The 23,269-nt window shown below is 42.7% G+C and overlaps 1 protein-coding gene and 1 pseudogene across 1 annotated transcript; both read left to right on the top strand.

Annotated features, from left to right (window-relative positions):
• The first annotated feature begins 374 nt into the window (after positions 1–374).
• Positions 375–1,720, top strand: LOC148046562 (uncharacterized; annotated as a pseudogene).
• Positions 1,721–7,915: 6,195 nt separating this feature from the next.
• On the top strand, positions 7,916–21,751 carry LOC148046561 (vomeronasal type-2 receptor 26-like). Its single transcript, XM_087712055.1, has 4 exons — positions 7,916–8,200; positions 10,736–11,599; positions 12,892–13,018; positions 20,850–21,751. Exons 1-4 carry the CDS (start codon positions 8,030–8,032, stop codon positions 21,749–21,751), a joined length of 2,064 nt encoding a protein of 687 aa, XP_087568181.1. The 5' UTR covers positions 7,916–8,029.
• The last annotated feature ends 1,518 nt before the right edge of the window (positions 21,752–23,269 follow it).

Genomic DNA, 23,269 nt, shown 5'->3' with positions numbered 1-23,269 from the left:
CCCCCCCAAAAAAAAAATTAAGAGCAATCTATGCAGTGCATGAGAAAGGAAACTCTATTCTTTGCTTAAGGACCAGTTATATTTTCTTTCAATAGCAGTCTTTTAAAAATGCAGGATTAGTTATACACTATTTCTATCTGATATCAAAAATTCAGTACAGGAAAACAGGAAACAATTGAAGCCCATCTATTAAGTTTTATAAGAACTGTATAAATCTAATAAAAATAAAAATGAAGTAGTGTAATCTTGCTGGTGGATCTGTACTGTTCTTTTTATTTTCAAATAAGTAACAATAGGGATATATTTTCCCAAAGGCATGCAGTAGACCGGTGGCCTCCAACCCTTTAGGCACCAGGGACCAGTTTCATGTAGAGATGTCAGAGTGTCAGCACTCCTTCATTGAGTAATTAGGAAAGAAAACCACGAGACTCCATTGATAGAAATCAAGTGTACTTTTACTAATTATAAATGATCGGAAGCGTAGCAAAGCGACGACTGATTATTTAGGCGCGAAAGCGAGTGATATATAAAATAACCCATTCCCCACCCCTTGGCATTCCAGTTGCAGTCCAATCATAATTCTCCCAAGTGTCAGGTGTGAGATAACTTCGAAAGGCATCACCAAGATGGAATGTCGGTGCCTTTGGCCTTGGCGGGAACCTCCTCTGCATGCGCAGTCCGACAGGCAGCAGAACTCCAGAATCTTCCTCCAGCACAATTAGTATTCCCCTCCCAAATACCATGCCCCCCTCCCCATTTCAATGGCAGCCAAAGCAGCAGCAAAGCAGAGGCTGACACAGAGTGCATACAGTGTGACTATGTGAGACAAAAAATTCTGCACCTGTTAACAGTGGTGTCCCCCAAGCCAGCATTTTAGAACCAACACTTTTTATACTTTACATAAATGACCTTTGCAATCATATTATAAGCAACTGTGTTCTCTTTGCTGGCAATGTAAAACTATTTAACACCACCAACAATGCTGCTACCCTTCAAAAAGACCTTGAATATGTGTCACAATGGTCAAACAATTGGCAACTTCAAATCTCAATGAACAAATGCTCTGTCTTACACATTGGGAAAAAATCAGAACACAAAATACAAGCTGGGTGGACATGACCTTGTAGATGAACCTCACTCTGTCAAGGACATTGGAGTACTCATATCTAATGATTTAAGTGCCAGAGCACACTGTAATAACATTGCCAAAAAGGCATTAATCTTGCGAACCTTCTGTTCCGGTAATACTGTACTGCAAACTAGGGCATACAAAACCTTTGCTAGATGAACTCTCGAATACAGCTTGTCTGTCAGGAATCCGCACTGTATATTGGACATTAACGCAATTGAGCAAGTCCAGAGATATTTCATGAAAAGAATCCTCCACTCCTCTACTTGTAACAGAATACCTTATACCACCAGGCTCGAAATTTCTAGCTTGGACAACCTAGAACTATGCCGCCTATGCTCTGACCTACGTGTAGTACATAAAATTATCTGCTACAATGTCCTACCTGTCAATGACTACTTTAGCTTCAACCACAACAATACATGAGCACACAATAGATACAAACGTAATTGCAAAAAATACCACTTCAGCAACAAAATGGTCAATGCCTGGAATGCACTACCTGACTCTGTGGTTTCTTCCCCAAACCCTCAAAACTTTAATCTTAGACTGTCTACTGTTAACCTCACCCCATTCCTAAATGGACTGTAAGGGGTGTGCATAAGCGCACCAAAGTACTTACCATCCCTGTCCTAATGTTTCTTTTTATTTGTATCCATTTAATGTATTCAAAATCATGTTTTAGTATTTTATTATATATTTTTTTTAGTATTTTATTAAGATTTATAGGCCGCCCTTTTCCCTGAGGGGACTCAGGGCGGCTTACAAACATTAGGGAGGGGGTGCAATACAAAATAAACAATATGTAAACAAAATAAAGTAGTAAAAACACAACATGCATTCAACATTCAGCACTCGGGTGGGGCAAATTAAAGACTTATCCCCAGGCCTGTTGGGAGAGCCAGGTCTTGAGGGCTGCACGGAAGGCCTGGACGGTAGTGAGGGTGCGTATCTCGATGGGGAGATCGTTCCACAGGGTCGGAGCTGCAACAGAAAAGGCTCTCCTCCGTGTAGTCGCCAGTCGACATTGACTGGCGGATAGAATTCGGAGGAGGCCCAGTCTGTGCGATCTTATCGGTCGGAGGGAGGTAATCGGCAGAAGGCGGTCTCTCAAGTACTCAGATCCACTACCATGAAGGGCTTTAAAGGTGGTCAACAGCACCCTGAAGCGCACCCGGAGATCAACAGGTAGCCAGTGCAGCTTGCGGAGGATGGGTGTTATGTGGGCGAACCACGGTGCGCCCACTATCACTCGCGCGGCCGCATTCTGAACTAACTGCAGTCTCCGGATGCACTTCAGGGGCAGCCCCATGTTTATACTTAGATATGTTATATAATACATGCTTGACAAAATAAATAAATAAAAATGAAAACATCAAACCAAGGTTTGTAATAATAAATAGTGGTTTATCTCTACATGTATTAATATACATCCATGTACTAGGCAAAGGTCAAACAATGAATCAGCAGCTACAGCAGGGAAGAACACATGGAGAGAGAGATATGCCCCAACAGGGCCTCTCTTACAATACAGACTCTTAAAGTGGTAACCATCAAATAAGCCTGCTGATTCAGTCCTACCATTACAGCAGTGGTGGGTTTCAAAAAATTTTGGAACCTCTTCTATAGGTGTGGCCTGCTTTCCGGGTCCACTGGTGGAATCTCTTCTAACCGGTTTGGTAGATTTGATGAACCGGTTCTACCGAACTGGTGCGAAATGGTAGGAACCCACCTCTGCATTACAGTATTACAGGATTACAGCAGCTGGTCATCTATTAAGTCATCATTACCCTTACAAGAAAGGTTTTCCCCTGAACCAGAGGGGGTATGGTTTCACATCCTGCTTGCACCTTACAGATGGGGCTTTGCTTGTTGGCACAGCATGCTGTGGCCTGATGGCAGTTCATGGACCATGGGTTGGGGGCCCTGCAGTAGACCATATATAATAGGTTCCTGCCAACCCAGTTTAAAAACAAAAAGAACAAAGAACCCCCACACATCTTTGGTCCCCTACTACAAGAGATAAGGACAAGTCTGTTTCAATTCTGCACCTTTCTTCTTGTATCTTTTCTCCAACTTATTTAAAAACATCTTTTTCTCAATTCTTTCCCACAAATATTTTTCTCTACATCCTTCTTGCTCTCTTTTGTTGTAGGTCAACTATCTTTAACCTGGCTTGCATTTCCAACACTTCTACTTACAATTCCTGTTCTCATTCCAAAATTAAAAACTTCCACTTTCCAATCAATCAAGCCCTCCTAACTTTTCTTCCCATTACTCAGTGGCATTCCATCCATAATTCTCTCTTGATCCTAAGAAGAAGAAAGTGACAAACCACTTTGGAAAGTGTCAAGAAAAATCCATGGCCTTGTCCTTGTAAGCATAACAATACTGGCAATACATTTTGTAAAATTAACCTATTTTATTACATTCCAAGATCCATTGGCCAGAGAAGAGTAATGAACCCTATGTCAACTCTGAAGCTGACCTGACTGAGGCCAGCTTTTGAGACTTCAGTGCTGACACCCTGGGGAAGAGGGATAGGGGGGGAATAGAGATAGTTGGGGTACTGTAGTCAAAACAAAACACTTTCTCTTGAGAACCAAGGACATTCCTGTAGGTACTCAGAAGGAGGGGGCTGGAGTCACCTAGCAACTGCACAGCATCTTGATTGGACCACTGGTGGGTTCTGGTATGGCCTGGTACGACCTTACCAGTAGTAGCGGCCACCGTACCAGTATGGTGGCTCTTTTGGCCCACCCATGTGCCATACCTCTTTATAACGTGTCCAGCCAATTGTGCACATGTGCACAGCGTGCAGCGCCTGCGTAACCCCTGCCGAGCAGCTGGGTGTCACAGGGCAGTGGCGTGCACATGCGTCCCCAGCGTGCATGCCTGACTAGGATGCCTGGCCCTGTGTGCAGCATACCGGTTGTGACAGGATCCAGAACCCACCACTGGATTAGATCATGTGACTGATAGTTTTGAGAAAGTGGAAAACTTTTACTTTTAATTAGGTGAAAACCACGGGAATATTCAGAGTCGGTTTTTACCAGCCTGTGCCAATATGACATCCAATAAACTTATTCTTTGATGAAATTGCTTGTCTCAGAGTTTGTTTGCTATGGGCATGTTACATGGAACCCTGATGCTCTAGAGAAACTAAAGCCATTGATGCTTGCTGACAAATAATGGCTTCTTTTATTTAATAATGTTCTTTTTTCATTATGGAAGTCTAGTCAAGGTGCCTGACTTCTGTGTCATACCATGCCATACCATTACAAAGCTGGTAAACGTGTTCTTTTTCACTAGGTTGTTTATTTCCATTCCTTAGATTTTATCCCCTTGACTGCAATCCATTTCTCCTCTTGTTGCTACCTAGAAATAATGAAATTGTTTTCTCCTAGATGAGATCAATTATCTTCTTCTGCAACACCAAAAGAACAAGAGATAATTGGCATTGTTTAATTCTACTCCTATGGTCTCCAGGGAGTTTCAAAGAGCAGAGCAAAACAGACACCCAATCAAAACTGAGTGATGTTATTAATGTTTCTTCTTCCTAAACACATTCAAATATGGAGCAAGAATATCTGTGATTCTGATTGTTTTTCCTATATGTCTCTGCATTTCAATGATCCCTGAGAAGAAATGTTAAATTGTCCTATATTCAGAAGCCATATCAATGATCATTTGGGCAACAAACATCCGTGATTGGCTATGTTACTCTTCAGGCTGTGGGTGATAAAACTGCTTTCTCAGGTCATATGCCATGATGCTAAATCCACTATCAACAACCCTAGTATTAAATACAAGTCTTACCATTCAGGTGATCTCATCATTGGTGGCATTATTTCTCTGATTTACATGATGTCTAACCTAATCACCTTCAAAACAATTCCATCTGAAGAGCTTCTTGATGATCCTTTGTATGTAGTTATTATCCTTAACTATATCAGCTGCCAAATCTGGTTGGAGAATTAGTTAATCTATTTGGGGGATGGCATAGATTATTGAAATATAAATTTTATTTCCTTTCAGTTAACCTCCCTAATCTCAGAGATTCTACTTTGTTTTTTATATCGTTCATAATAACTGGGTAAACAGTAAAATAGTGTTTTTTCTCCCCTCACTTTGTTTCATCTTCATCAAATTTTTACCACTGTACTTGATCTTGCTTAACAGATATCTGAGTTTTTCCCTCAATGTTCTGCTTTCTAGTTTCCCAATGATTCTGTCTCAAACACAATTCCACTATAGTATTGTATATGTGTAACTGCTCAGATCACATTCTACACAGAAAAGAAATTTCTATGAGGTAAAATCAAAATTTATTTGGAGACTGAATGTGCATTCTAGACAGAAAGCATTTCTATTCTTTCTATTATCTGGATATGATTCTACTCTTTTGTTCCATGTCACTTTTTTCTTTATTGATTAAGTCTGGCAGATATTCATCAGTGAAGAATAGAAATAGAAGTAACAGCTGCCTGACAAACTTGTTTTCTTCTGAGAACAGAATCTGGTTTATGGCAACATTAATCAATGTTAGTTTATTCCATAGACTTTTTCCAGTCTAAATCACATTCCCACTGATATATGGAATAAGGCCCTGATTAAGAATTTTTTGTGGGGGAAGGGAGGCAAGGGATAGTACTAGAGAATGAGCTAGAATAATTATTTAAGGGGAGATCAGGTAAAAGGGAATTGCTTCAGAGATGGGAGACAAGAAGGATTATATTACATAATTGTAAGAAAACTAGTGATACAAATCAGATGTTTTGCTTACAGAGGATCTCTTGAATCCATCTTTGCAAGAAAACTAGGTAACTCAAAGATAAGTTCATCACTTATTGAATGAGATTATCTTGAGAAAGGGGTTCAGTCACACTGGGGGAAAAGACGGGGGGATGAGACGAATGGGAAGAAATAATGGAAAGAAGGTGAAAGGCCGAATTGTTTTGAAAGGTCATATTGGCATGAATCCATCTAACCTTTGCTCTTTGCTTCTGTTAAAAAAGTTGCTTGTACTCTTTTGCTGTGGTTAGGAATCATTTGTTAGGAGTTCATTCTGTAAAAGAATTGTATCCTATCTGGTTTCTCGCTTCTGTAATTTGCTTCAGAGCACCTTGTAGACAGTTCCCAGGAACATCCTGCTCCATAGATAAAGGGGGTTGACTAGGAACATGAACAAACAAGGAAAAGGATACTTTGTAAGATAACAGAGCATGGACAGAGCATGGACAAAGAACACTCCATGGATAAGTGGGGAGGGCATGGGTAAGACATTGTCCACATTGAATAATCATCTTTTGTCTCTGATGGGCTAAACAAATGTGTAAGATCCTAGACAAACTTTACCTAGGTGTAGCTATAACTTACATGCATTTTGTCTCTATGTTTTGGGTATAGTTTTGTCACCCAGCCTTTTTACTTTGGCCATAAATAAAACACAGTTTGTTTGTTTTTTGCAAGCCTCATCTCAAGTCTCACTCTCTTTGGCATCTCAGTGGCTCAGGGAAACTTCTTGGATCTTACATTTTAAAATGTGAACACATAGAAAGCATAAACATGGAAGCACAACGTTTTGGCTTTTAACGAATATGTAGAAAGAATGTTGCGTCTTCCACTGAATTTCCTCTTGGCAGTTTAACAGTCTAACCCATATGTCTAATTAGAATAGAATAGAAAAATAGGCTTGGAGATCTTGCAATCCAACACACTGCTTAGGCAGGAAACGCAGTACCACATTCAGACAAATGGTTATCCAATATCTTCTTAAAAACTTCGGGTGTTGGAGGACTCACAACTTCTGGAGGCAAGTTGTTCCACTGATTAATTGTTCTGTTAGAAAATTTCTTCTTAGTTCTAAGTTGCTTCTCTCTTTTATTAGTTTCCACCCATTGCTTCTTGTCAAGCCATCAGGTGCCTTGGAGAATAGCCTGACTCCCTATTCTTTGTGGCAACCCCTGAGATATCGCAACATTGCTATCATGTCACCACTAGCCCTTCTTTTCATCAGATTAGACATATGCAGTTTCAGCAACTGTTCTTTATATGTTTTAGCCTCCAGCCCCCTAATCATCTTTGTTGCTCTTCTCTGCACCTTTTCTAATTCTTTTTCTCTAATTCAATGTCTTTGACATCACAGAGAGAATTTCTTTCCAAATTTTTAGATATTGTCATTTCTAATGTGCCTCAATATACAACACTTCATCTTTCAAAATGAGACAGAAACATCACAATGCTATAAAAAATATTTTGAAAGAGATAATTGAGAGATATGGATACCAAACAGGCTATCTGCCAAAAAGCTGATTTAGAAAAACAGAGTTGGAAGGGACCTTGAAGGTCTTCTAGTCTAATCCTTTGCTTAAGCAGGAAACCTACACCTCTTCAGACAAATGGATATCCAACATCTTTAAAATGTCCAGTGTTGGAGCATTCACAACTTCTGGAGGCAAGCTGTCCCACTGATTAATTGTTCTAACTGTCAGAAAATTTCTCCTTAGTTCTAAGTTGCTTCTCTCCTTGATTAGTTTCCACCCATTGCTCCTTGTCCTACCATCACGTGCTTTGGAGAATAGTTTGACTCCCTCTTCTTCCTCTCCCTCTTTTATACTGATTTTTATAGAAAAGTAATTTCTACAGGCAGTCTGGTCTTTTTTCTTTCCTTTTTTTTTTTTTTTTGAATTGTTGACAAAAGTTATAAAAATGAAATGCAACAAATTAGTTTTGTGGAAATTCCATTGTTGTGACATAGGCATTACCCTCCTTTAAAGTTTGTTTTTACAGACATACCAGCATATCTTGTCCTTGATCTTTGCTGTAAAGGAAATCAATGAAAATCCCCAGATCTTGCCAAACATCACTCTGGGCTTTGGGATATCTAACAGCTACTTCATGGCAACGTGGACCTACCTGGCTTCTATGGAGCTTCTTTCTTCCCATGACAGATTTGTTCCCAACTATAAATGCAGCATGGACCAAAACTCAGTTTGTGTTATTGCTGGACCGAATTCTCATATCTCTCAGGTTATGGCAGATATCCTGAATATTTATAAGATTCCACAGGTAAGCCTGACTAAACAAAAAGACCCCTAAACATCCTATTGATATTAGAGTTCCTCTTTCATAACATCTTTCTCTCTTTTTGTTGTAATTAATTACAACCAACAAATAAATAAAGTCTGGCTAGACATTACATTATTCTAAGAGTTGTGGTGGTGCAGTGGTTAGAATGCAGTACTTCAGGATATTTCTGCTGCCTGCCGGCTTCCTACAATTTGGCAGTTCAAATCTTACCAGGCTCGAGATTGACTCAGCCTTCCATCGTTCTGAGGTTAGCAAGATGAGGACCCAGATTGTTGGGGGCAATATGCTGACTCTGTAAACCACTTAGAAAGGACTGTAAAAGCACTGTGAAGTAGTAGCTAGGTCTAAGTGCTAATGCTTCTTTCATATTTTCCAGTTCCAATTTACTGAAAATTGTGCTGAATTGCAGCATCTTGTCTCGAATTTGAAATAAATGGAAAGGAGGTGAATCCTCTTGCTCTTAAGAGAGATTTTTTTCCTTTTTCCTTTTGAAATATTTTCTGCTACTTTCCATTGAAGTTCCATAACAATTAAAGAAATAACAAGAAAATAATAAGAAAAGTAATATATACATACATACATAAATACATGTATATGTGTGTGAGTATATGTATGTATGTATGTATGTATACACACACATACACACATACACACAGATATGAGCTGCGATGGCACAGTGGCTAGAGTGCAGTACTGCAGGCTATTTCTGCTGATCATCAGCTGCCTGAAGTTTGGAGATATATATATATATCTATATATAGATATAGATATAGATACATACATACATACATACATACATACATACATACGTGTGTGTGTGTGTGTGTGTGTGTACATATGTAGCATTTGTGCTGATAAATAAATAAAGGGAGACTAGTATAGATCTATTTCAAGCTATTTAGCTCCCATCAGCTAGCCATACCCTTACTGGGAATTGAACCTGGGCTGTATTACATATCAGTCCCATATTTGGGCATACCAGGGCTTGTGACATAATACATACCTATTTCCCTGGCTTAGCTGATAAAGGAGGAGAACCTGTGGCTGAGTGGCTAACACAACTGCCTGAAATGTAATACAGCCCGGGTTCGATTCCCAGTAAGGGTATGGCTAGCTGATGAGAGCTAAATAACTTGAAATAGATCTATGCTAGTCTCCCTTTATTTATTTATCAGCACAAATGCAACATAAAAAATTGCTTTTTGCCTGGACAGCTCCTAGGGTGAAGTGATAGACAGAAAAAGGGAAACAGTATGCTCCCTCCCATATATATTTGTGTGTGTGTGTGTGTGTGTGTGTGTGTGTGTGTGTTTGTGTGTATGCAGACAAGTATGGAAGCAGCTGTTCTATTCAGGCTAGAAAGTTTTCCCTTGTTCATTGGTCTCCCTTTCTTTCAGTGGACTCTGGAGCAGGAGCTTAACTGAGAAGATGGTTCAAAATTTCACTTAGAAGGCAATTATCATTATTCTAAAGATACAAAAGTTACAGACCAGTTATAGTAATGGAGTATATTAATGGATGGAAGCTTAACAAAGAGAGATTCAACCTTGAATTCAAGGGAAATTTCCTGATAGTGAGAACAATTAATTCAGTGGACTGCCATAGTTTTCAAAGGTCCCAAGTGCATTGATGATAGAAAAGTAGTAAAAACATTACATCAATCCTGAAAGTCAATGGTCTCATTAGATTAGACTTCTGTGATGCACCACAGAAAGGGGTTTTCAAAGATGATCAAATTGTATCATATCATTTTTAGAAACAATAGATTTCGAAAAGTGGTGACAGTTTAATGTTCTGACCCCCCTCGTCCCACACCAACACACACTCCGAGCCAAAGATAAGTTACGGCATTTAATTAACAGACAGACAGGTCCTTGGCAGCAAACCGGCACAGACAAGCTTGGGCAGCAATCCAGCACAGATAAAGCTTGGCAGCAATCCAGCCTGCCAAGCTCACAATAATGTTCTCCGACATTAGTTCCTGCGTTGACTTCTGCAAGAGGTGTGTGTGCACAAGCAGTCCTTTTATAGTCTGGAGAGGAGCCTAATGACCACCAGCTGAGTGCAATTACCTCCTGTACTTGCGCAACTGTTCCTGATGCCTATTAGCTCTTCGGTGCCAGGCATTCAGGAACAACTTACTGCTGACCTCAGGCTCACACTCCCTTGTCTCCTCCCCACTGGTCCAAGGCTCAGGTGCCTCCTGGTGGCCAACCAGCCTCTCTGCGCCCTGCTCAGAGTCGGAACCCTGTCCATGGTCCTCCACATCCTCCAGAGCTGACTCACAGGGCCCCTCGTTGTCGGAGTCTGGTGGCAGCTCCCATGGCTCCTGCTGGGCCACAACAGTTTAGTGCCATCAACTTCATAGAAATTAAAGTAAGATCCTCAAGGAGTTAGGAAAAAGCCTTGAAAATCAAACTAACAATATGGATCAGTCATATTAACCATTTTTCAATTATATCAAATACATACACATACCTCTTATATTTTGATTGGTATTTTTTTCCTCCTAAGCTCACATATGGCTCTGCTCCAGTGACAGATAACATGATTCACACAGCTTTCGTCTATCAAATGTATCCAAATGAACATCTTCACATTATGGGGATTCTCCAATTGCTGCTTCATTTTAACTGGACTTGGATTGGGGTAATATTTCAAGGAAATGAGATCGGCGAACGATTTCTGAGGGAAGCACTTATCACCTTACCCCAATATGGAATCTGCTTTGATTACATTGAAGAGCTGCCCACAGTTGCTTTTGCAAATGAGATGGGAGAACAAGCCCTGGCTTTTGTTAAAGTATGCAAAGTCATTATGAAAAGTACCTCCAGGGTAGCGATTGTGTATTCTGAAAATCAGGCCATGGCAGCTTTCAGGACGATCTCCTATGTATCCGATTATTGGGACCCAACAGTGGAGATGATAAATGATAAAGTTTGGATTTTCCCAGCCCAGATGGAATATACTTCAGTTCCATTTCAAAGAGACTGGAGTATGGATTTTATCCATGGGGCTCTTTCTTATGCAGTGTCATCAAAAGAATTGATAGGATTCAATAGGTTTCTCCAGATGAGAAACAGTGTTGCAGAAAACGAGGACAGTTTTTCAAGGGTCTTTTGGGAACAAGCCTTTGGATGTTCGTTCTCAAATTCCATTTTAATCCCAAGGTCAGAGAAAAGTTGTACTGGGAGAGAGAAGCTGGAGACTCTTCCAGACCCTGTTTTTGAATTGAGCATGACTGGGCAAAGCTACAGCATCTACAACGCCGTCTACGTGGTGGCACATGCTCTCCAGGCCATGCTTACATCCCATTCCAAACACAGATCAATGGACAGTAGTGGGAAGCAGAAGCTTCTCAATCATCCTACGTGGCAGGTAAACTCCTACTCCATATTTACTAATCTAGCAGATAGTATTGCTTCCATATCTACAGCTGTTCACAAATTATATAGAAACCATTTTAATGCTGGAGGAATGTCTTAGGTAGTTCAGAAGCTATCTATCCCAGCTTTTTTAATTTGAAAAAGTGTAAGTTTTATGAATACTTAATAATGAATATTGGGCTAATTTGATCACCAGCTCCAGCAGCATAGTTAAAGGGTATTTCCTCTCTCCCTCCCGCCTTCAGATTCACTACATTGGATTCACTATATCAGTAATGGTTAACCTTTTAACCAAGTGCCCAAAGTGCCTGTGAATGCCTGTGAATGCATGCACAGGAGCCCCAAACCCCCAAATGCAATAGAGAATGAGAATCAATGGGGAGGAGGAAGATAGAAGAGATTGTGCAGTTGCTAAATAACAGTAAGGAGGACAATAATGTAGCTGGTGATTGTGACATATACGTAGTTCTAGATTATAACCATGAAGACAGTGTTGTTAGTCCTGCTTAACACTCCTCTGCCTCTCCTGGTAATTATTCCTGGGCCTGCTGATGGAACTGATGAATTAATACTATTATTATATTAGGGGGCATAACAATATGTTCTGAAATAATATTGCTATATATTTTGCCATCAATGAATATTTTTCTTAATTATTGTCATATTCTTCCCTTGAGCTTCATCACTACCTAAGAAAAGTCTCATTTAACAACAGTGCTGGAGATAATATTTTCTTTGACCAAAATGGGATGGTCGCATCTGGCTTTGATATTATCAATTGGGTCACCTTCCCAAATCAATCCTTTCTTAGGGTCAAATTTGGAAAAGTCAATCCATCTGATCAACTGGAAAACCTTCTCTCTCTATTGACAGATAACATGGTCTGGCCCATCTTCTTTAACCAGGTAACTTTGATTCAGTGCTGGTTAGCAACTCATATTGCAGCTGATGTCCAAATAGTTTGCTTGAACAGCTGCACAAATTAATGAAACAAGCATAGGAAAAGCAATATTTTTGCTAAAGGATGTTGAAGATTTGGTGTAAGAAACTCAAAGTATTCCTACTTCTAAGTTAATTAGCCCTAATCCTTGATGGCTATCAGAGGAATAAAGAGATTTCCATTTATCTCACTCATTATTCTAAAAAGATAAGGTATAAGACATGTCTTGTAACTGGCATGGAATGTTTCATAAATAAAGGAATGAAAAATATTCCTCAGAAATGGTGATTTCTAGATTGTTAATGTTTAAATTCTAAACATGTTGCCCTTTCATTTATTATCAGACACAACCTCTTTCTTTATGCAATGCTCATTGCTCCTTGGGTTACAGCAAGATGAAAATAGAAGGGAAGCCATTTTGCTGTTACAAATGCCTTCGTTGCCCCAAAGGGAAAATTGCCAACCAGACAGGTAGGAGATGACATACAAGAAGAATTAGCTCTGAAGATCAATAGGTTCAAAGTACAACCCAGGTTTCTGATAGTTCAATTTTGTACCTGCCCATCTTAGTCAATAACTCTGGGCCTCTTACAATTAAAAAAAATAAAATCAAAGAACTAAAAATATTTTAAAATATACATATACATATATAAATACATCAGTGGTGGGTTTCAATTTTTTTAGAACCTCTTCTGTAGGTGTGGCCTGCTTTGTGGGAGTGGCTTGCCGGCCTTATGACTGGGTGGGAGTATTCCTCCTCCAGTCATGTTGGCTCAGGAACTCTGGCACTGAATTGTGCAAGTCTTAAAACTGTCAAGTTACAAGACCCTTTCATCCCTAACCCTTTAGAAAAAACCCCAGGGGTGTTCAAACTTGACAGCTTTAAGACTTGTGGACTTCAACTCCCAGAATTCCTCCTCTCACTCTTCATCTAGATGAAGTGCGTACGGGCGGGTGCAGGGAGCTGGAACTTGTTCTACATGGCACTGTATATTTGTGGAACCTCTTCTGTAGAAGACGTTAGAACTGGCAGGAACCCACCCCTGATATACATATACATATGCATATACATATACATATGCATATGCATATGCATATGCATATGCATATACATATACATATACATATACATATACATATACATATACATATACATATACATATACATATACATATACATATACATATACATATACATATACATATACATATACATATATACCATATGTATATATATATATACCATATTAGGTGGTTCCACCCCAGGCGCCTTATGGACCATTTGGGCTTTCAGACGGCGCTTGGTGTTATACCTGATACTCTCGTCCACAGTCCGGCTGAGGCCTTGGTCGCTGCTTGGAACTCGGCGGCAGCAGAGGCTCTTAACCGGATTGCGCCTTTACGGCCTATCCGAGGCAGTGGATCCAGGAGGGCTCCTTGGTTCACTGAGGAACTCCGGGAGATGAAGCGCCAAAAGAGACACCTGGAGCGCCGCTGGAGGTCCTGTAACTCCGAGTCAGACCGAGCACTGTTAAAAACCTGCATCAGAGCCTACCTTCTGGCAATTCGGACTTCAAAAAATACATACATTGCTGCTCTGATTGCATCCACTGAGTCACGCCCAGCCGCCTTGTTCAGGATAACCCGCTCCCTCCTGAAAGGGAGGGATGCGGGCAATCCTTTACAAGGCAGAGCTGAGGAGTTTGTCCAATTTCTCGCGGATAAATTTGCTCGGCTTTGGACAAACCTGGACTCCAATTGCGCAGAGCCAGCCGAGGAATTGGGGGAAGGTCTTGAACGGCATTTTTGAATTGACTTTCAGTCTGTAACTCCTGAGGAAGTGGACAAGGCCATCGGAGCAGTGAGTGCCTCCACGTGTGTACTGGACCCGTGCCCCTCCTGTCTGGTCGCGAACAGCAGGGAAGTGACACGGAGCTGGATCCAGGCTTATGGATTTTTATGGATTTTATTGGGAATTTATATGCCGCCCTTTTCCCTGAGGGGACTCAGGGCGGCTTACAACAATGAAGGGAAGGGAGTGCAAGACGAGACTTAAAAAGAAAAGAATCGTGATTAAAAGAAAATTAACCATAAAAACACAACATTCACTCAACATTCGGGCGGGGTGAGAGTAATCCTATCCCCAGGCCTGACGGGATAGCCAGTTCTTAAGGGCTGTGCGGAAGGCCTGGACTGTGGTGAGGGTACGGATCTCCACGGGGAGGTTGTTCCATAATGTCGGAGCTGCAACTGAGAAGGCTCTCCTCCGCGTAGTCGCCAGTCGGCACTGACTGGCGGATGGAATTCGGAGGAGGCCTACTCTGTGCGATCTGATGGGACGCAGGGAGGTAATTGGCAGGAGGCGGTCTCTCAAATAGTCAGATCCACTACCATGGAGCGCTTTATAGGTGGTAAGTAAGACCTTGAAGTGCACCCGACGATCAACAGGTAGCCAGCGCAGCTCACGGAGGATTGGTGTTATATGGGCGAACCGTGGTGCGCCCATGATCACTCACGCGGCCGCGTTCTGGACTAGCTGAAGTCGCCGGATGCTCTTCAAGGGCAGCCCCATGTAGAGCACATTGCAGTATTCCAGCCTAGAGATCACAAGGGCTCGAGTGACTGTTGTGAGGGCCTCCCGGTTCAGGTAGGGCCGCAACTGGCGCACCAGGCGAACCTGGGCAAATGCCCCCCTGGTCACAGCCGACAAGTGGTGGTCAAAACTCAGCTGTGGATCCAGGAGGACTCCCAAGTTGCGGACCCTATCTGAGGGGAATAAATTTTGCCCCCCCAGCCTGATTGATGGAACGTTAACCAAATTTTTGGGAGGAAAACACAACAGCCACTCGGTCTTTTCCGGGTTGAGTACCAGTTTGTTAGCTCTCATCCAGTCTTTAACAGCCTCAAGGCCCCGGTTCATCACGTCCACCGCTTCATTGAGTTGGCACGGGGCGGACAGATACAACTGCGTATCGTCCGCATATTGATGGTACTTAATCCCGTGCCTCCGAATGATCTCGCCCAGCGGTTTCATGTATATGTTGAATAGCAGGGGGGACAGAACCGAGCCCTGCGGCACCCCATAGGTTAGGGGCCTCGGGGACGATCTCTCCCTCTCCACCAACACCGACTGCGACCTGTCCGAGAGGTAGGAGGAGAACCACTGTAAGACAGTGCCGCCCACCCCCACCTCCCGCAGTCGTCGCAGAAGGATACCATGGTCGATGGTATCGAAAGCCGCTGAGAGGTCGAGGAGAACCAGGATGGACGCATAGCCTCCATCTCTGGCTCTCCAGAGATCATCGGTCAATGCGACCAAAGCGGTTTCAGTGCTGTAACCGGGCCTGAAGCCAGACTGGAAGGGGTCAAGGTAGTTAGCTTCCTCCAAGGTACGCTGAAGCTGTAAGGCCACCACCTTCTCAACAACCTTCCCCAGAAAGGGGAGGTTGGAGACTGGACGATAGTTGTTGAGAACTGCTGGATCCAAGGACGGTTTCTTCAGGAGGGGCCTCACCACCGCCGCCTTAAGCGCTGTGGGGAGGTGTCCCTCCCGAAGAGAGGCGGTAACAACCGCCTGGATCCAGCCTCGTGTCACCTCTCTGCTGTTGGCAGTCAGCCAAGAGGGACACGGGTCCAGTATGCAGGTGGAGGAACTCACAGCTCGCATAGCCTTGTCCACATCCCCAGAGGCAACATCCTGAAACTCAACCCAGAGATGGTCTACCAAGTTATTCCCCTGTGTCCCGGCTGGATCTGCGGGGGTGGAGTCCAGTTCCGATCGAAACCGAGCAATTTTGTCCGCCAAGAACTGACTATATTCCTCAGCCTTACCCTGCAGGGGGTTCCCCGTCTCCCTCCTATTTAGGAGGGAGCGGGTTATCCTGAACAGGGCGGCTGGGCGAGACTCGGCGGACGCTACCAAGGAGGCAATGTGTGATCTTTTGGCGGTTCTCAATGCCCAAATATACTCCTTGGTGCAGGCTGTCAACAGTACTCGGTTCGATACGGACCTGTCGGACCTCCACCGGTGCTCTAGGCGTCTCCTCCGGCGCTTTATCTCGCGGAGCTCCTCGGTGAACCAAGGGGGTCTCCGCGAGCCGCTGGCCCGGAGGGGCCGTAGTGGCGCAATTTGGTCTAGAGACTCTGATGCTGCCGAGTGCCAGGCCGCAGCAATAGTCTCCGCCGAACTGTGGGCGAGAGCATCTGGAATGACCCCAAGCTCCGTCTGGAACCTAACAGGGTCCATCAGTCGCCTGGGGCGGAACCACCTGGTCGGTTCCTCCTCCCTACGGTGGGGGTTTGGCCTCCGGAAGTCTAGCCTCAGTAGGTAGTGGTCTGACCACGACAGGGGAATGATCTCATTTCCCCTCAGACCAAGCTCATAATTCCACTGCTCCGAGAGGAATACGAGGTCGAGTGTATGTCCTGCCAGGTGGGTAGGGCCTCGAATTACCTGGGTCGATAGTTACCGCCTCCCTCCAGGAGGGGTTCTTTCCGCCCCCCCTAAAGGCGGTGGTGGTGAGCCAAGGTGGCGCAGTGGTTAAATGCAGCACTGCAGGCTACTTCAGCTGACTGTAGTTCTACAGTTCGGCTGTTCAAATCTCACCGGCTCAGGGTTGACTCAGCCTTCCATCCTTCCGAGGTGGGTAAAATGAGGACCCAGATTGTTGGGGGCAATATGCTGACTCTCTGTAAACCGCTTAGAGAGGCCTGAAAGGCCTATGAAGCGGTATATAAGTCTACTGCTATTGCTATTGCTATGGTGAGACCCCTCCTGAAAAGGCCGTCTTTGGATCCAGCCTTTTTAAATAACTATCATCCAGTCTCCAACCTCCCCTTTGTTAGGAAGGTTGTTGAGAAAGTGGTGGCCTCTCAGCTCCAGCGGTCCTTGGATGAAACAGATTATCTAGACTCCTTTCAGTCTGGATTCAGTCCTGGCTACAGCACGGAAACTGCTTTGGTTGCACTGACCGATGATCTCTGGAGAGCCAGAGACGGGGGCCACGCCTCCATCCTAGTGCTCCTTGACCTCTCAGTGGCCTTGACAGGTCGCAGTCGGTGTTGGTTGGAGGGCAGAGTCCAACCCCTAAGCCCCTTAGGTATGGGGTGCCACAGGGTTCAGTCCTGTCCCCCCTCCTGTTTAACATCTACATGAAGCCCCTGGGTGAGATCATTCAACGGCACGGGATAAAATATCACCAGTACGCGGATGATACACAGTTGTATCTGTCCGCCCCGTGCCAACTCAGTGAAGCAGTTGACGTGTTGTGTCAGTGCCTGGAGACTGTCAGGGTCTGGATGGGGGTAAACAAACTTGCTCTCAATCCTGACAAGACCGAGTGGCTTGTGTTTTTCCCTCCCAATAATTGGCCATGTATTCCAACTCTCAGGCTGGGGGGTGAAATTATATGCCCCTCAGACAGGGTTCGCAATTTGGGAGTCCTCCTGGATCCACAGCTGACTTTAGATCACCATTTGTCGGCTGTGACCAGGGGGGCATTTGCCCAGGTTCGCCTGGTGCACCAATTGCGTCCCTACCTAAACCGGGAGGCCCTCACAACAGTCACTCACGCCCTTGTGACCTCAAGACTGGACTACTGCAACATGCTCTACATGGGGCAGCCTTTGAAGAGTGTTCGGAGACTTCAGCTTGTCCAGAATGCAGCCACGAGAGCGATTGTGGGTGCACCTCGGTACACCCACGTTACACCTATCCTCCGTGAGCTGCACTGGTTGCCTATTGGTTTCTGGATACACTTCAAGGTGCTAGTCATCACTTATAAAGGCCTACATGGTATTGGACCTGGGTACTTGAGAGACCGCCTGCTGCCACTTACCTCCCAAAGACCCATTAGATCCCACAGACTAGGTCTCCTCCGAATTCCATCTGCCTGCCAATGCCGGCTGTCAACTACCTGGAGGAGGGCCTTCTCTGTGGCTGCTCCAGCCCTCTGGAATGATCTCCCCATGGAGATTCAGACCCTCACCACCCTTCAGGCTTTCCGTAAAGCCGTTAAGACCTGGCTGTTCCAGCAGGCCTGGGGCTGCTGAGTTCCATCCCCACTCTAACTGGTGTGCTTGTTGAGACCTTTTAAATTGGTTTTGTATTGTTATTTGTTTTTGTTTCCTTTCCTTTTGTATTGTTCCCCTTCCCTTTGGTTTTGTTAGCCACCCTGAGTCCCTCGGGAATAGGGCGGCATACAAGTTGAATAAAAAATTAAAATTAATATATATATATACATATACACATACATAAGGCTGTGTGTGTGTGTGTGTGTGTGTGTGTGTGTGTGTGTGTGTGTGTGTGTGTGTGTGTGTGTATGGTCCAGCAAAACTCTGGAACGCCTCAAGCAATTTCAACCAAACTTGTTACACACATGACTTACTCTCTGGAAACAAATACTGTGGGGTAAAACACTCCTAACACTCCTGGGGGGGGGGGGTTGCATTAAGATACAGCCTGTTGTGAATTAAAATGGCTTCTACTCTACTGCCTTAAAATGGCTTCTACTGTGCAGCAAAGTGGAGTTGTCATGGTAACGGCTTCACAGTACTTCACAAGGGGCCTCCCTTTGATAAGGGGGAAAATCCAACATTAGAAATTACATTTGGTTTGGACATTTGTGAAAGTCTAATACAGAATTGGGATAAACAAATACCCAGGCAACACTGGGTTAACAGCTAGCTTTATTCATAGACATTGGGTCATTTAACCCTATAGATCCTGAGAATAGAGATTGTTACCACAACAACCATTGAATTATCCCAAGGAAACTTTACTCCACCTCACAAAAGGAGAAATGACACCTGAATTAGTTTCTACCTCAGAACCTCTAGAATGTATTGTGAACTTTTCCAGGATTAGGGTTAGGGTGGTTGAAATATAGATCATGGGAGTGTGATGTGTGGTTTTTGGCCTACTCTCCTTCCCTTATTTTTTCTTACCTATTCCCATTTTATCATTTCATAATAATTCTGTTCACATGCTATAAGCCACCTAGGGTCATTTAGAATCAGCCAATGATGAAATAAAACAAAATATATAAATGGTCAATGATAAATGATGGATATCAAATATCTGTCAGCATTTCAAGTATCATGCAGAATTAAATCAGAGTCCAAGGCAAAATGATCCTTAAAGTTCTAATTTAATAAGTCTGACATCTTGACACATCTGTGGAATCCCAATTCTGGTAGTTACCTAAGATTCCCACCTGGTTGAAAATTCATGATCTTGTCCCTACACCCACAAATCCATCACATGGTCCAGTCTTCTTCTTCTTCCACGCTGGCATCTTCACCCAGCTGGTTCCAGGCAGGTGCAGAGGTGCAGAGACAAAAGATGACCTTGGGCTTCTAGAAAAGAATGACAATAACACATTCCACAATTCTACTCCTTTCTATTCCCCCCTCGCAACTGCTACACTAATGAAACAGCATAATGAAATAAGAGAGAGTGTGGTAGGCCAAAGATCCTAAAAGGGATATAACTGCAGGCCTGACAATATCATTGACATGGTCAGATTCATGTCCAGTCAGCATGAGTTTCCCTACCAGTCCCATCGAGAAGGAGGATGGATCTAAAAATATGTCCACCCCAGACAATTATGAATACATATGTCTAGCAACATGGAAATTTACTTTGTGCTTAGTCCCTCCATCTAAAGAAGTGCAGGCCAGCCCTGAATTGGATAGTGTATCCCTGAAGGTGAGTTGATTTATCCCTTGTGAAATAATGGTTAGCCTACTATGATTTCTTTCTATAGAAGAAATATATGCAGGTCAGGATTGAACTGTGGAGTCACTGTTGCTCTCTGAGCTTGGTCAGTGTAATTTAACTCTATTGTCCCAACATGTAGAACTCCACAGTGTAAAGGAACAATATGCTCAATATAAAGTGAGAGATTTTGCCATAATCATCTCCATTAATATCTTCCTGCACAGTGAGCATAGAATACCAATTAATTTTTCCAACTCAGGAGAACCTTAACAAGAAGGCAATTATTATAAACACTGTTCACAGACTGTATGACTTGTTTCCTCTAGGCAACAATGTGAGTGGAGATGTCATCCGATTTCAAATGTAATTGAATAGTATGAATTAAGTCAAATAATTCTCAAGGATTTGTCCTTGAATAATCCTGCCCTACAGCCTTCCTGATAAATTGGATTTCAAATTCCTAAGTTCCCATGTTTCATGATAAATTACAGGAAATTTGAGGCACAGAAATATTGTATTTCTGAAAATTAGGAAAGACTGAGCTAAAGTCATATCCCTTAACAATTCTATTCCCTTTTTCAGGTTTAGAGGACTGTTTCCCATGCCCTGAAAAATACTATCCCAACAAGAACCAGGATCAGTGCATTAAAAAACTCAGGACTTTCTTGTCTTACAAAGAACCCTTGGGAATCACCTTGACTAGTGTCGCTTTCCTCTTTTCTTTCATCTCAGTTGTGGTGCTGGGAATCTTCGTTAAACACCAGGATACCCCCATAGTCAAAGCCAACAACAGGAACCTCACCTACATTCTCCTCATTGCCCTCCTGCTCTCTTTCCTTTGCACTTTGCTCTTCATTGGGCAACCTGATCAAGCAAAATGTCTCATGCGACAAACTGCTTTTGGCATCATCTTCTCTGTAGCCCTTTCTTCTATACTGGGGAAAACAAGCATAGTTGTTCTTGCTTTCATGGCCACCAAGCCAGGTTCCAAAACCAGGAAATGGGTTGGGAAAAGGCTGGCTTATACTATTGTCTTGTCTTGCTCCTTGGTCCAAGTCACAGTTTGTAGTGTGTGGCTGGCAGCTTCTCCCCCATTCCCAGATTCTGACATCCATTCAATGACTGAAGAAATTGTCCTAGAATGTAATGAAGGTTCAGCCATCATGTTTTATACTGCCCTTGGTTTTCTGGGGTTTTTAACTGCTATCAGTTTCATAGTGGCTTTCTTTGCTAGGAAACTACCTGACAGTTTTAATGAAACCAAATTTATCACTTTCAGCATGTTGGTCTTTTGTAGTGTCTGGATGTCATTTGTTCCAACCTACCTGAGCACCAAGGGGAAGTACATGGTGGCTGTAGAAATCTTCTCCATTGTGGCTTCTGCAGCAGGATTACTGGGCTGTATCTTTTCCCCTAAATGCTACATTATTATCCTGAGGCCCGAATTAAACAAAAAGGAGCAACTAACCCTAAAACAAAAGTAAACTACTTTTCCCTGCAAGTTTAGAAATTATGTATAATTTTTAAAAGCAAAAATAGAAATATGGATTTTACAGAAAAGGAAGCTCTCTTGAAAAAAAATATAATTTGTATATTATGTACTACGAACCTGTTCAGATAGAGGGAGGAAAGCACTGAAAGCCCAATCTGAAGGCCCTGCCTTCTCTGAAATCACACTCTCACATGAAAACCCTGGATTCCCTGTGTAAGACATTTTAATGTTTTTTATATTTGTTAAATGAACTGCTCTTGCTGTGACTATCCTGACTCTGTAAGTTGTCTGGTTGTTGAACTTTAATCAATGCATTACTTGGACCACATTTATTACTAGGGGGCTGCCACAGAGAAGAGGGAGTCAACTTATTTGTCAAGGGACCTGAGGGCAGGACAAGAAGGAATAGATAGAAACTAATCAAGGAGAGAACAAAACTAGAAACAAGAAGAAATTTCCTGATAGTTAGAACATTCAATCAGTGGAATGACTTGTCTCCAGAAGTTGTGGGTGCTCCAACATTTGAGGTTTTAAAGAAGAGTTTGGACAACCATTTGTATGAAATTGTATAGATTTTCTCCTTGAGCAGGGGATTGAATGAGAAGACCTCCAAAGTCCTATCCATTATTCTATTGTTTTTTTTATTAATGTGACATTGTTGTGCTGGAAATATAGGGTCCAAAATTTCTACATACATTATCTATAAAATTGATGTCATCTAAAGACTATTTGACTTGACAGGATTTGACTTTACTACTTTTCATTTGTCAAGGTTGCTAATCTTATACTTTAATTTTCCCTTAACTTTCTAATATTCTTTTACAATCAATCAATCAATCAATCCTTACAACTCTGGCAAGTTAAATGTGAAGAAATTTAATATGGTCTAAAGTTTCCAAAATTACAGCCTATTTTCTCACATGCTTCTGACAAAAAGGACTTTACTTTCCAAATGACATCACATCCAAGGAGCATGAACTGTATGCATCATTGTTGATATGTAAGAGGTAGATAGTTTTCCTACTTCCGAGTCTTCATTTTGAAATGATAAGTAAAAATAGGTCTTTCCTGCCACTTGATGAAACGCTAAAAAAAAGGTGTCACATTAGTTCTCTTCTAGCTTTAAAATGTCACTGGAAAGCAATGCATGCTTCATTCTGACAGAGACTAGTGAGTTAATATCATCATCTTACAGGTACTTGACACAAAACTATCAGCATATTCTGGCCTTGGAATTTGCTTTGAAATAAATCAATGACAACCCTTACCTCCTACCCAACATCACCTTGGGCCTCCATGTTTACAACAGCAACTTCATTGGGAGCTGGACCTATCGTGGTGCACTGGAGCTTCTTTCAACAAAGGACAAATTCATTCCCAATTACAAGTGTGATGGTCAGGACAATGAAGTAGCTGTCATTGGAGGACCCTTTACAAAGATTGCTCTGGATATGGCAAATATTTTTTGCAACTACAAGATTCAACAGGTGAGGTATGCTCCCATTTCCCC

Source organism: Thamnophis sirtalis, unplaced genomic scaffold (assembly GCF_051295495.1).
Source record: "Thamnophis sirtalis isolate CommonGarterSnake01/CBP01778 unplaced genomic scaffold, rThaSir2_p1.2 scaffold_4, whole genome shotgun sequence".
NCBI lineage: Eukaryota > Metazoa > Chordata > Lepidosauria > Squamata > Natricidae > Thamnophis > Thamnophis sirtalis.
This window is presented reverse-complemented; position numbering and strand designations above follow the sequence as displayed.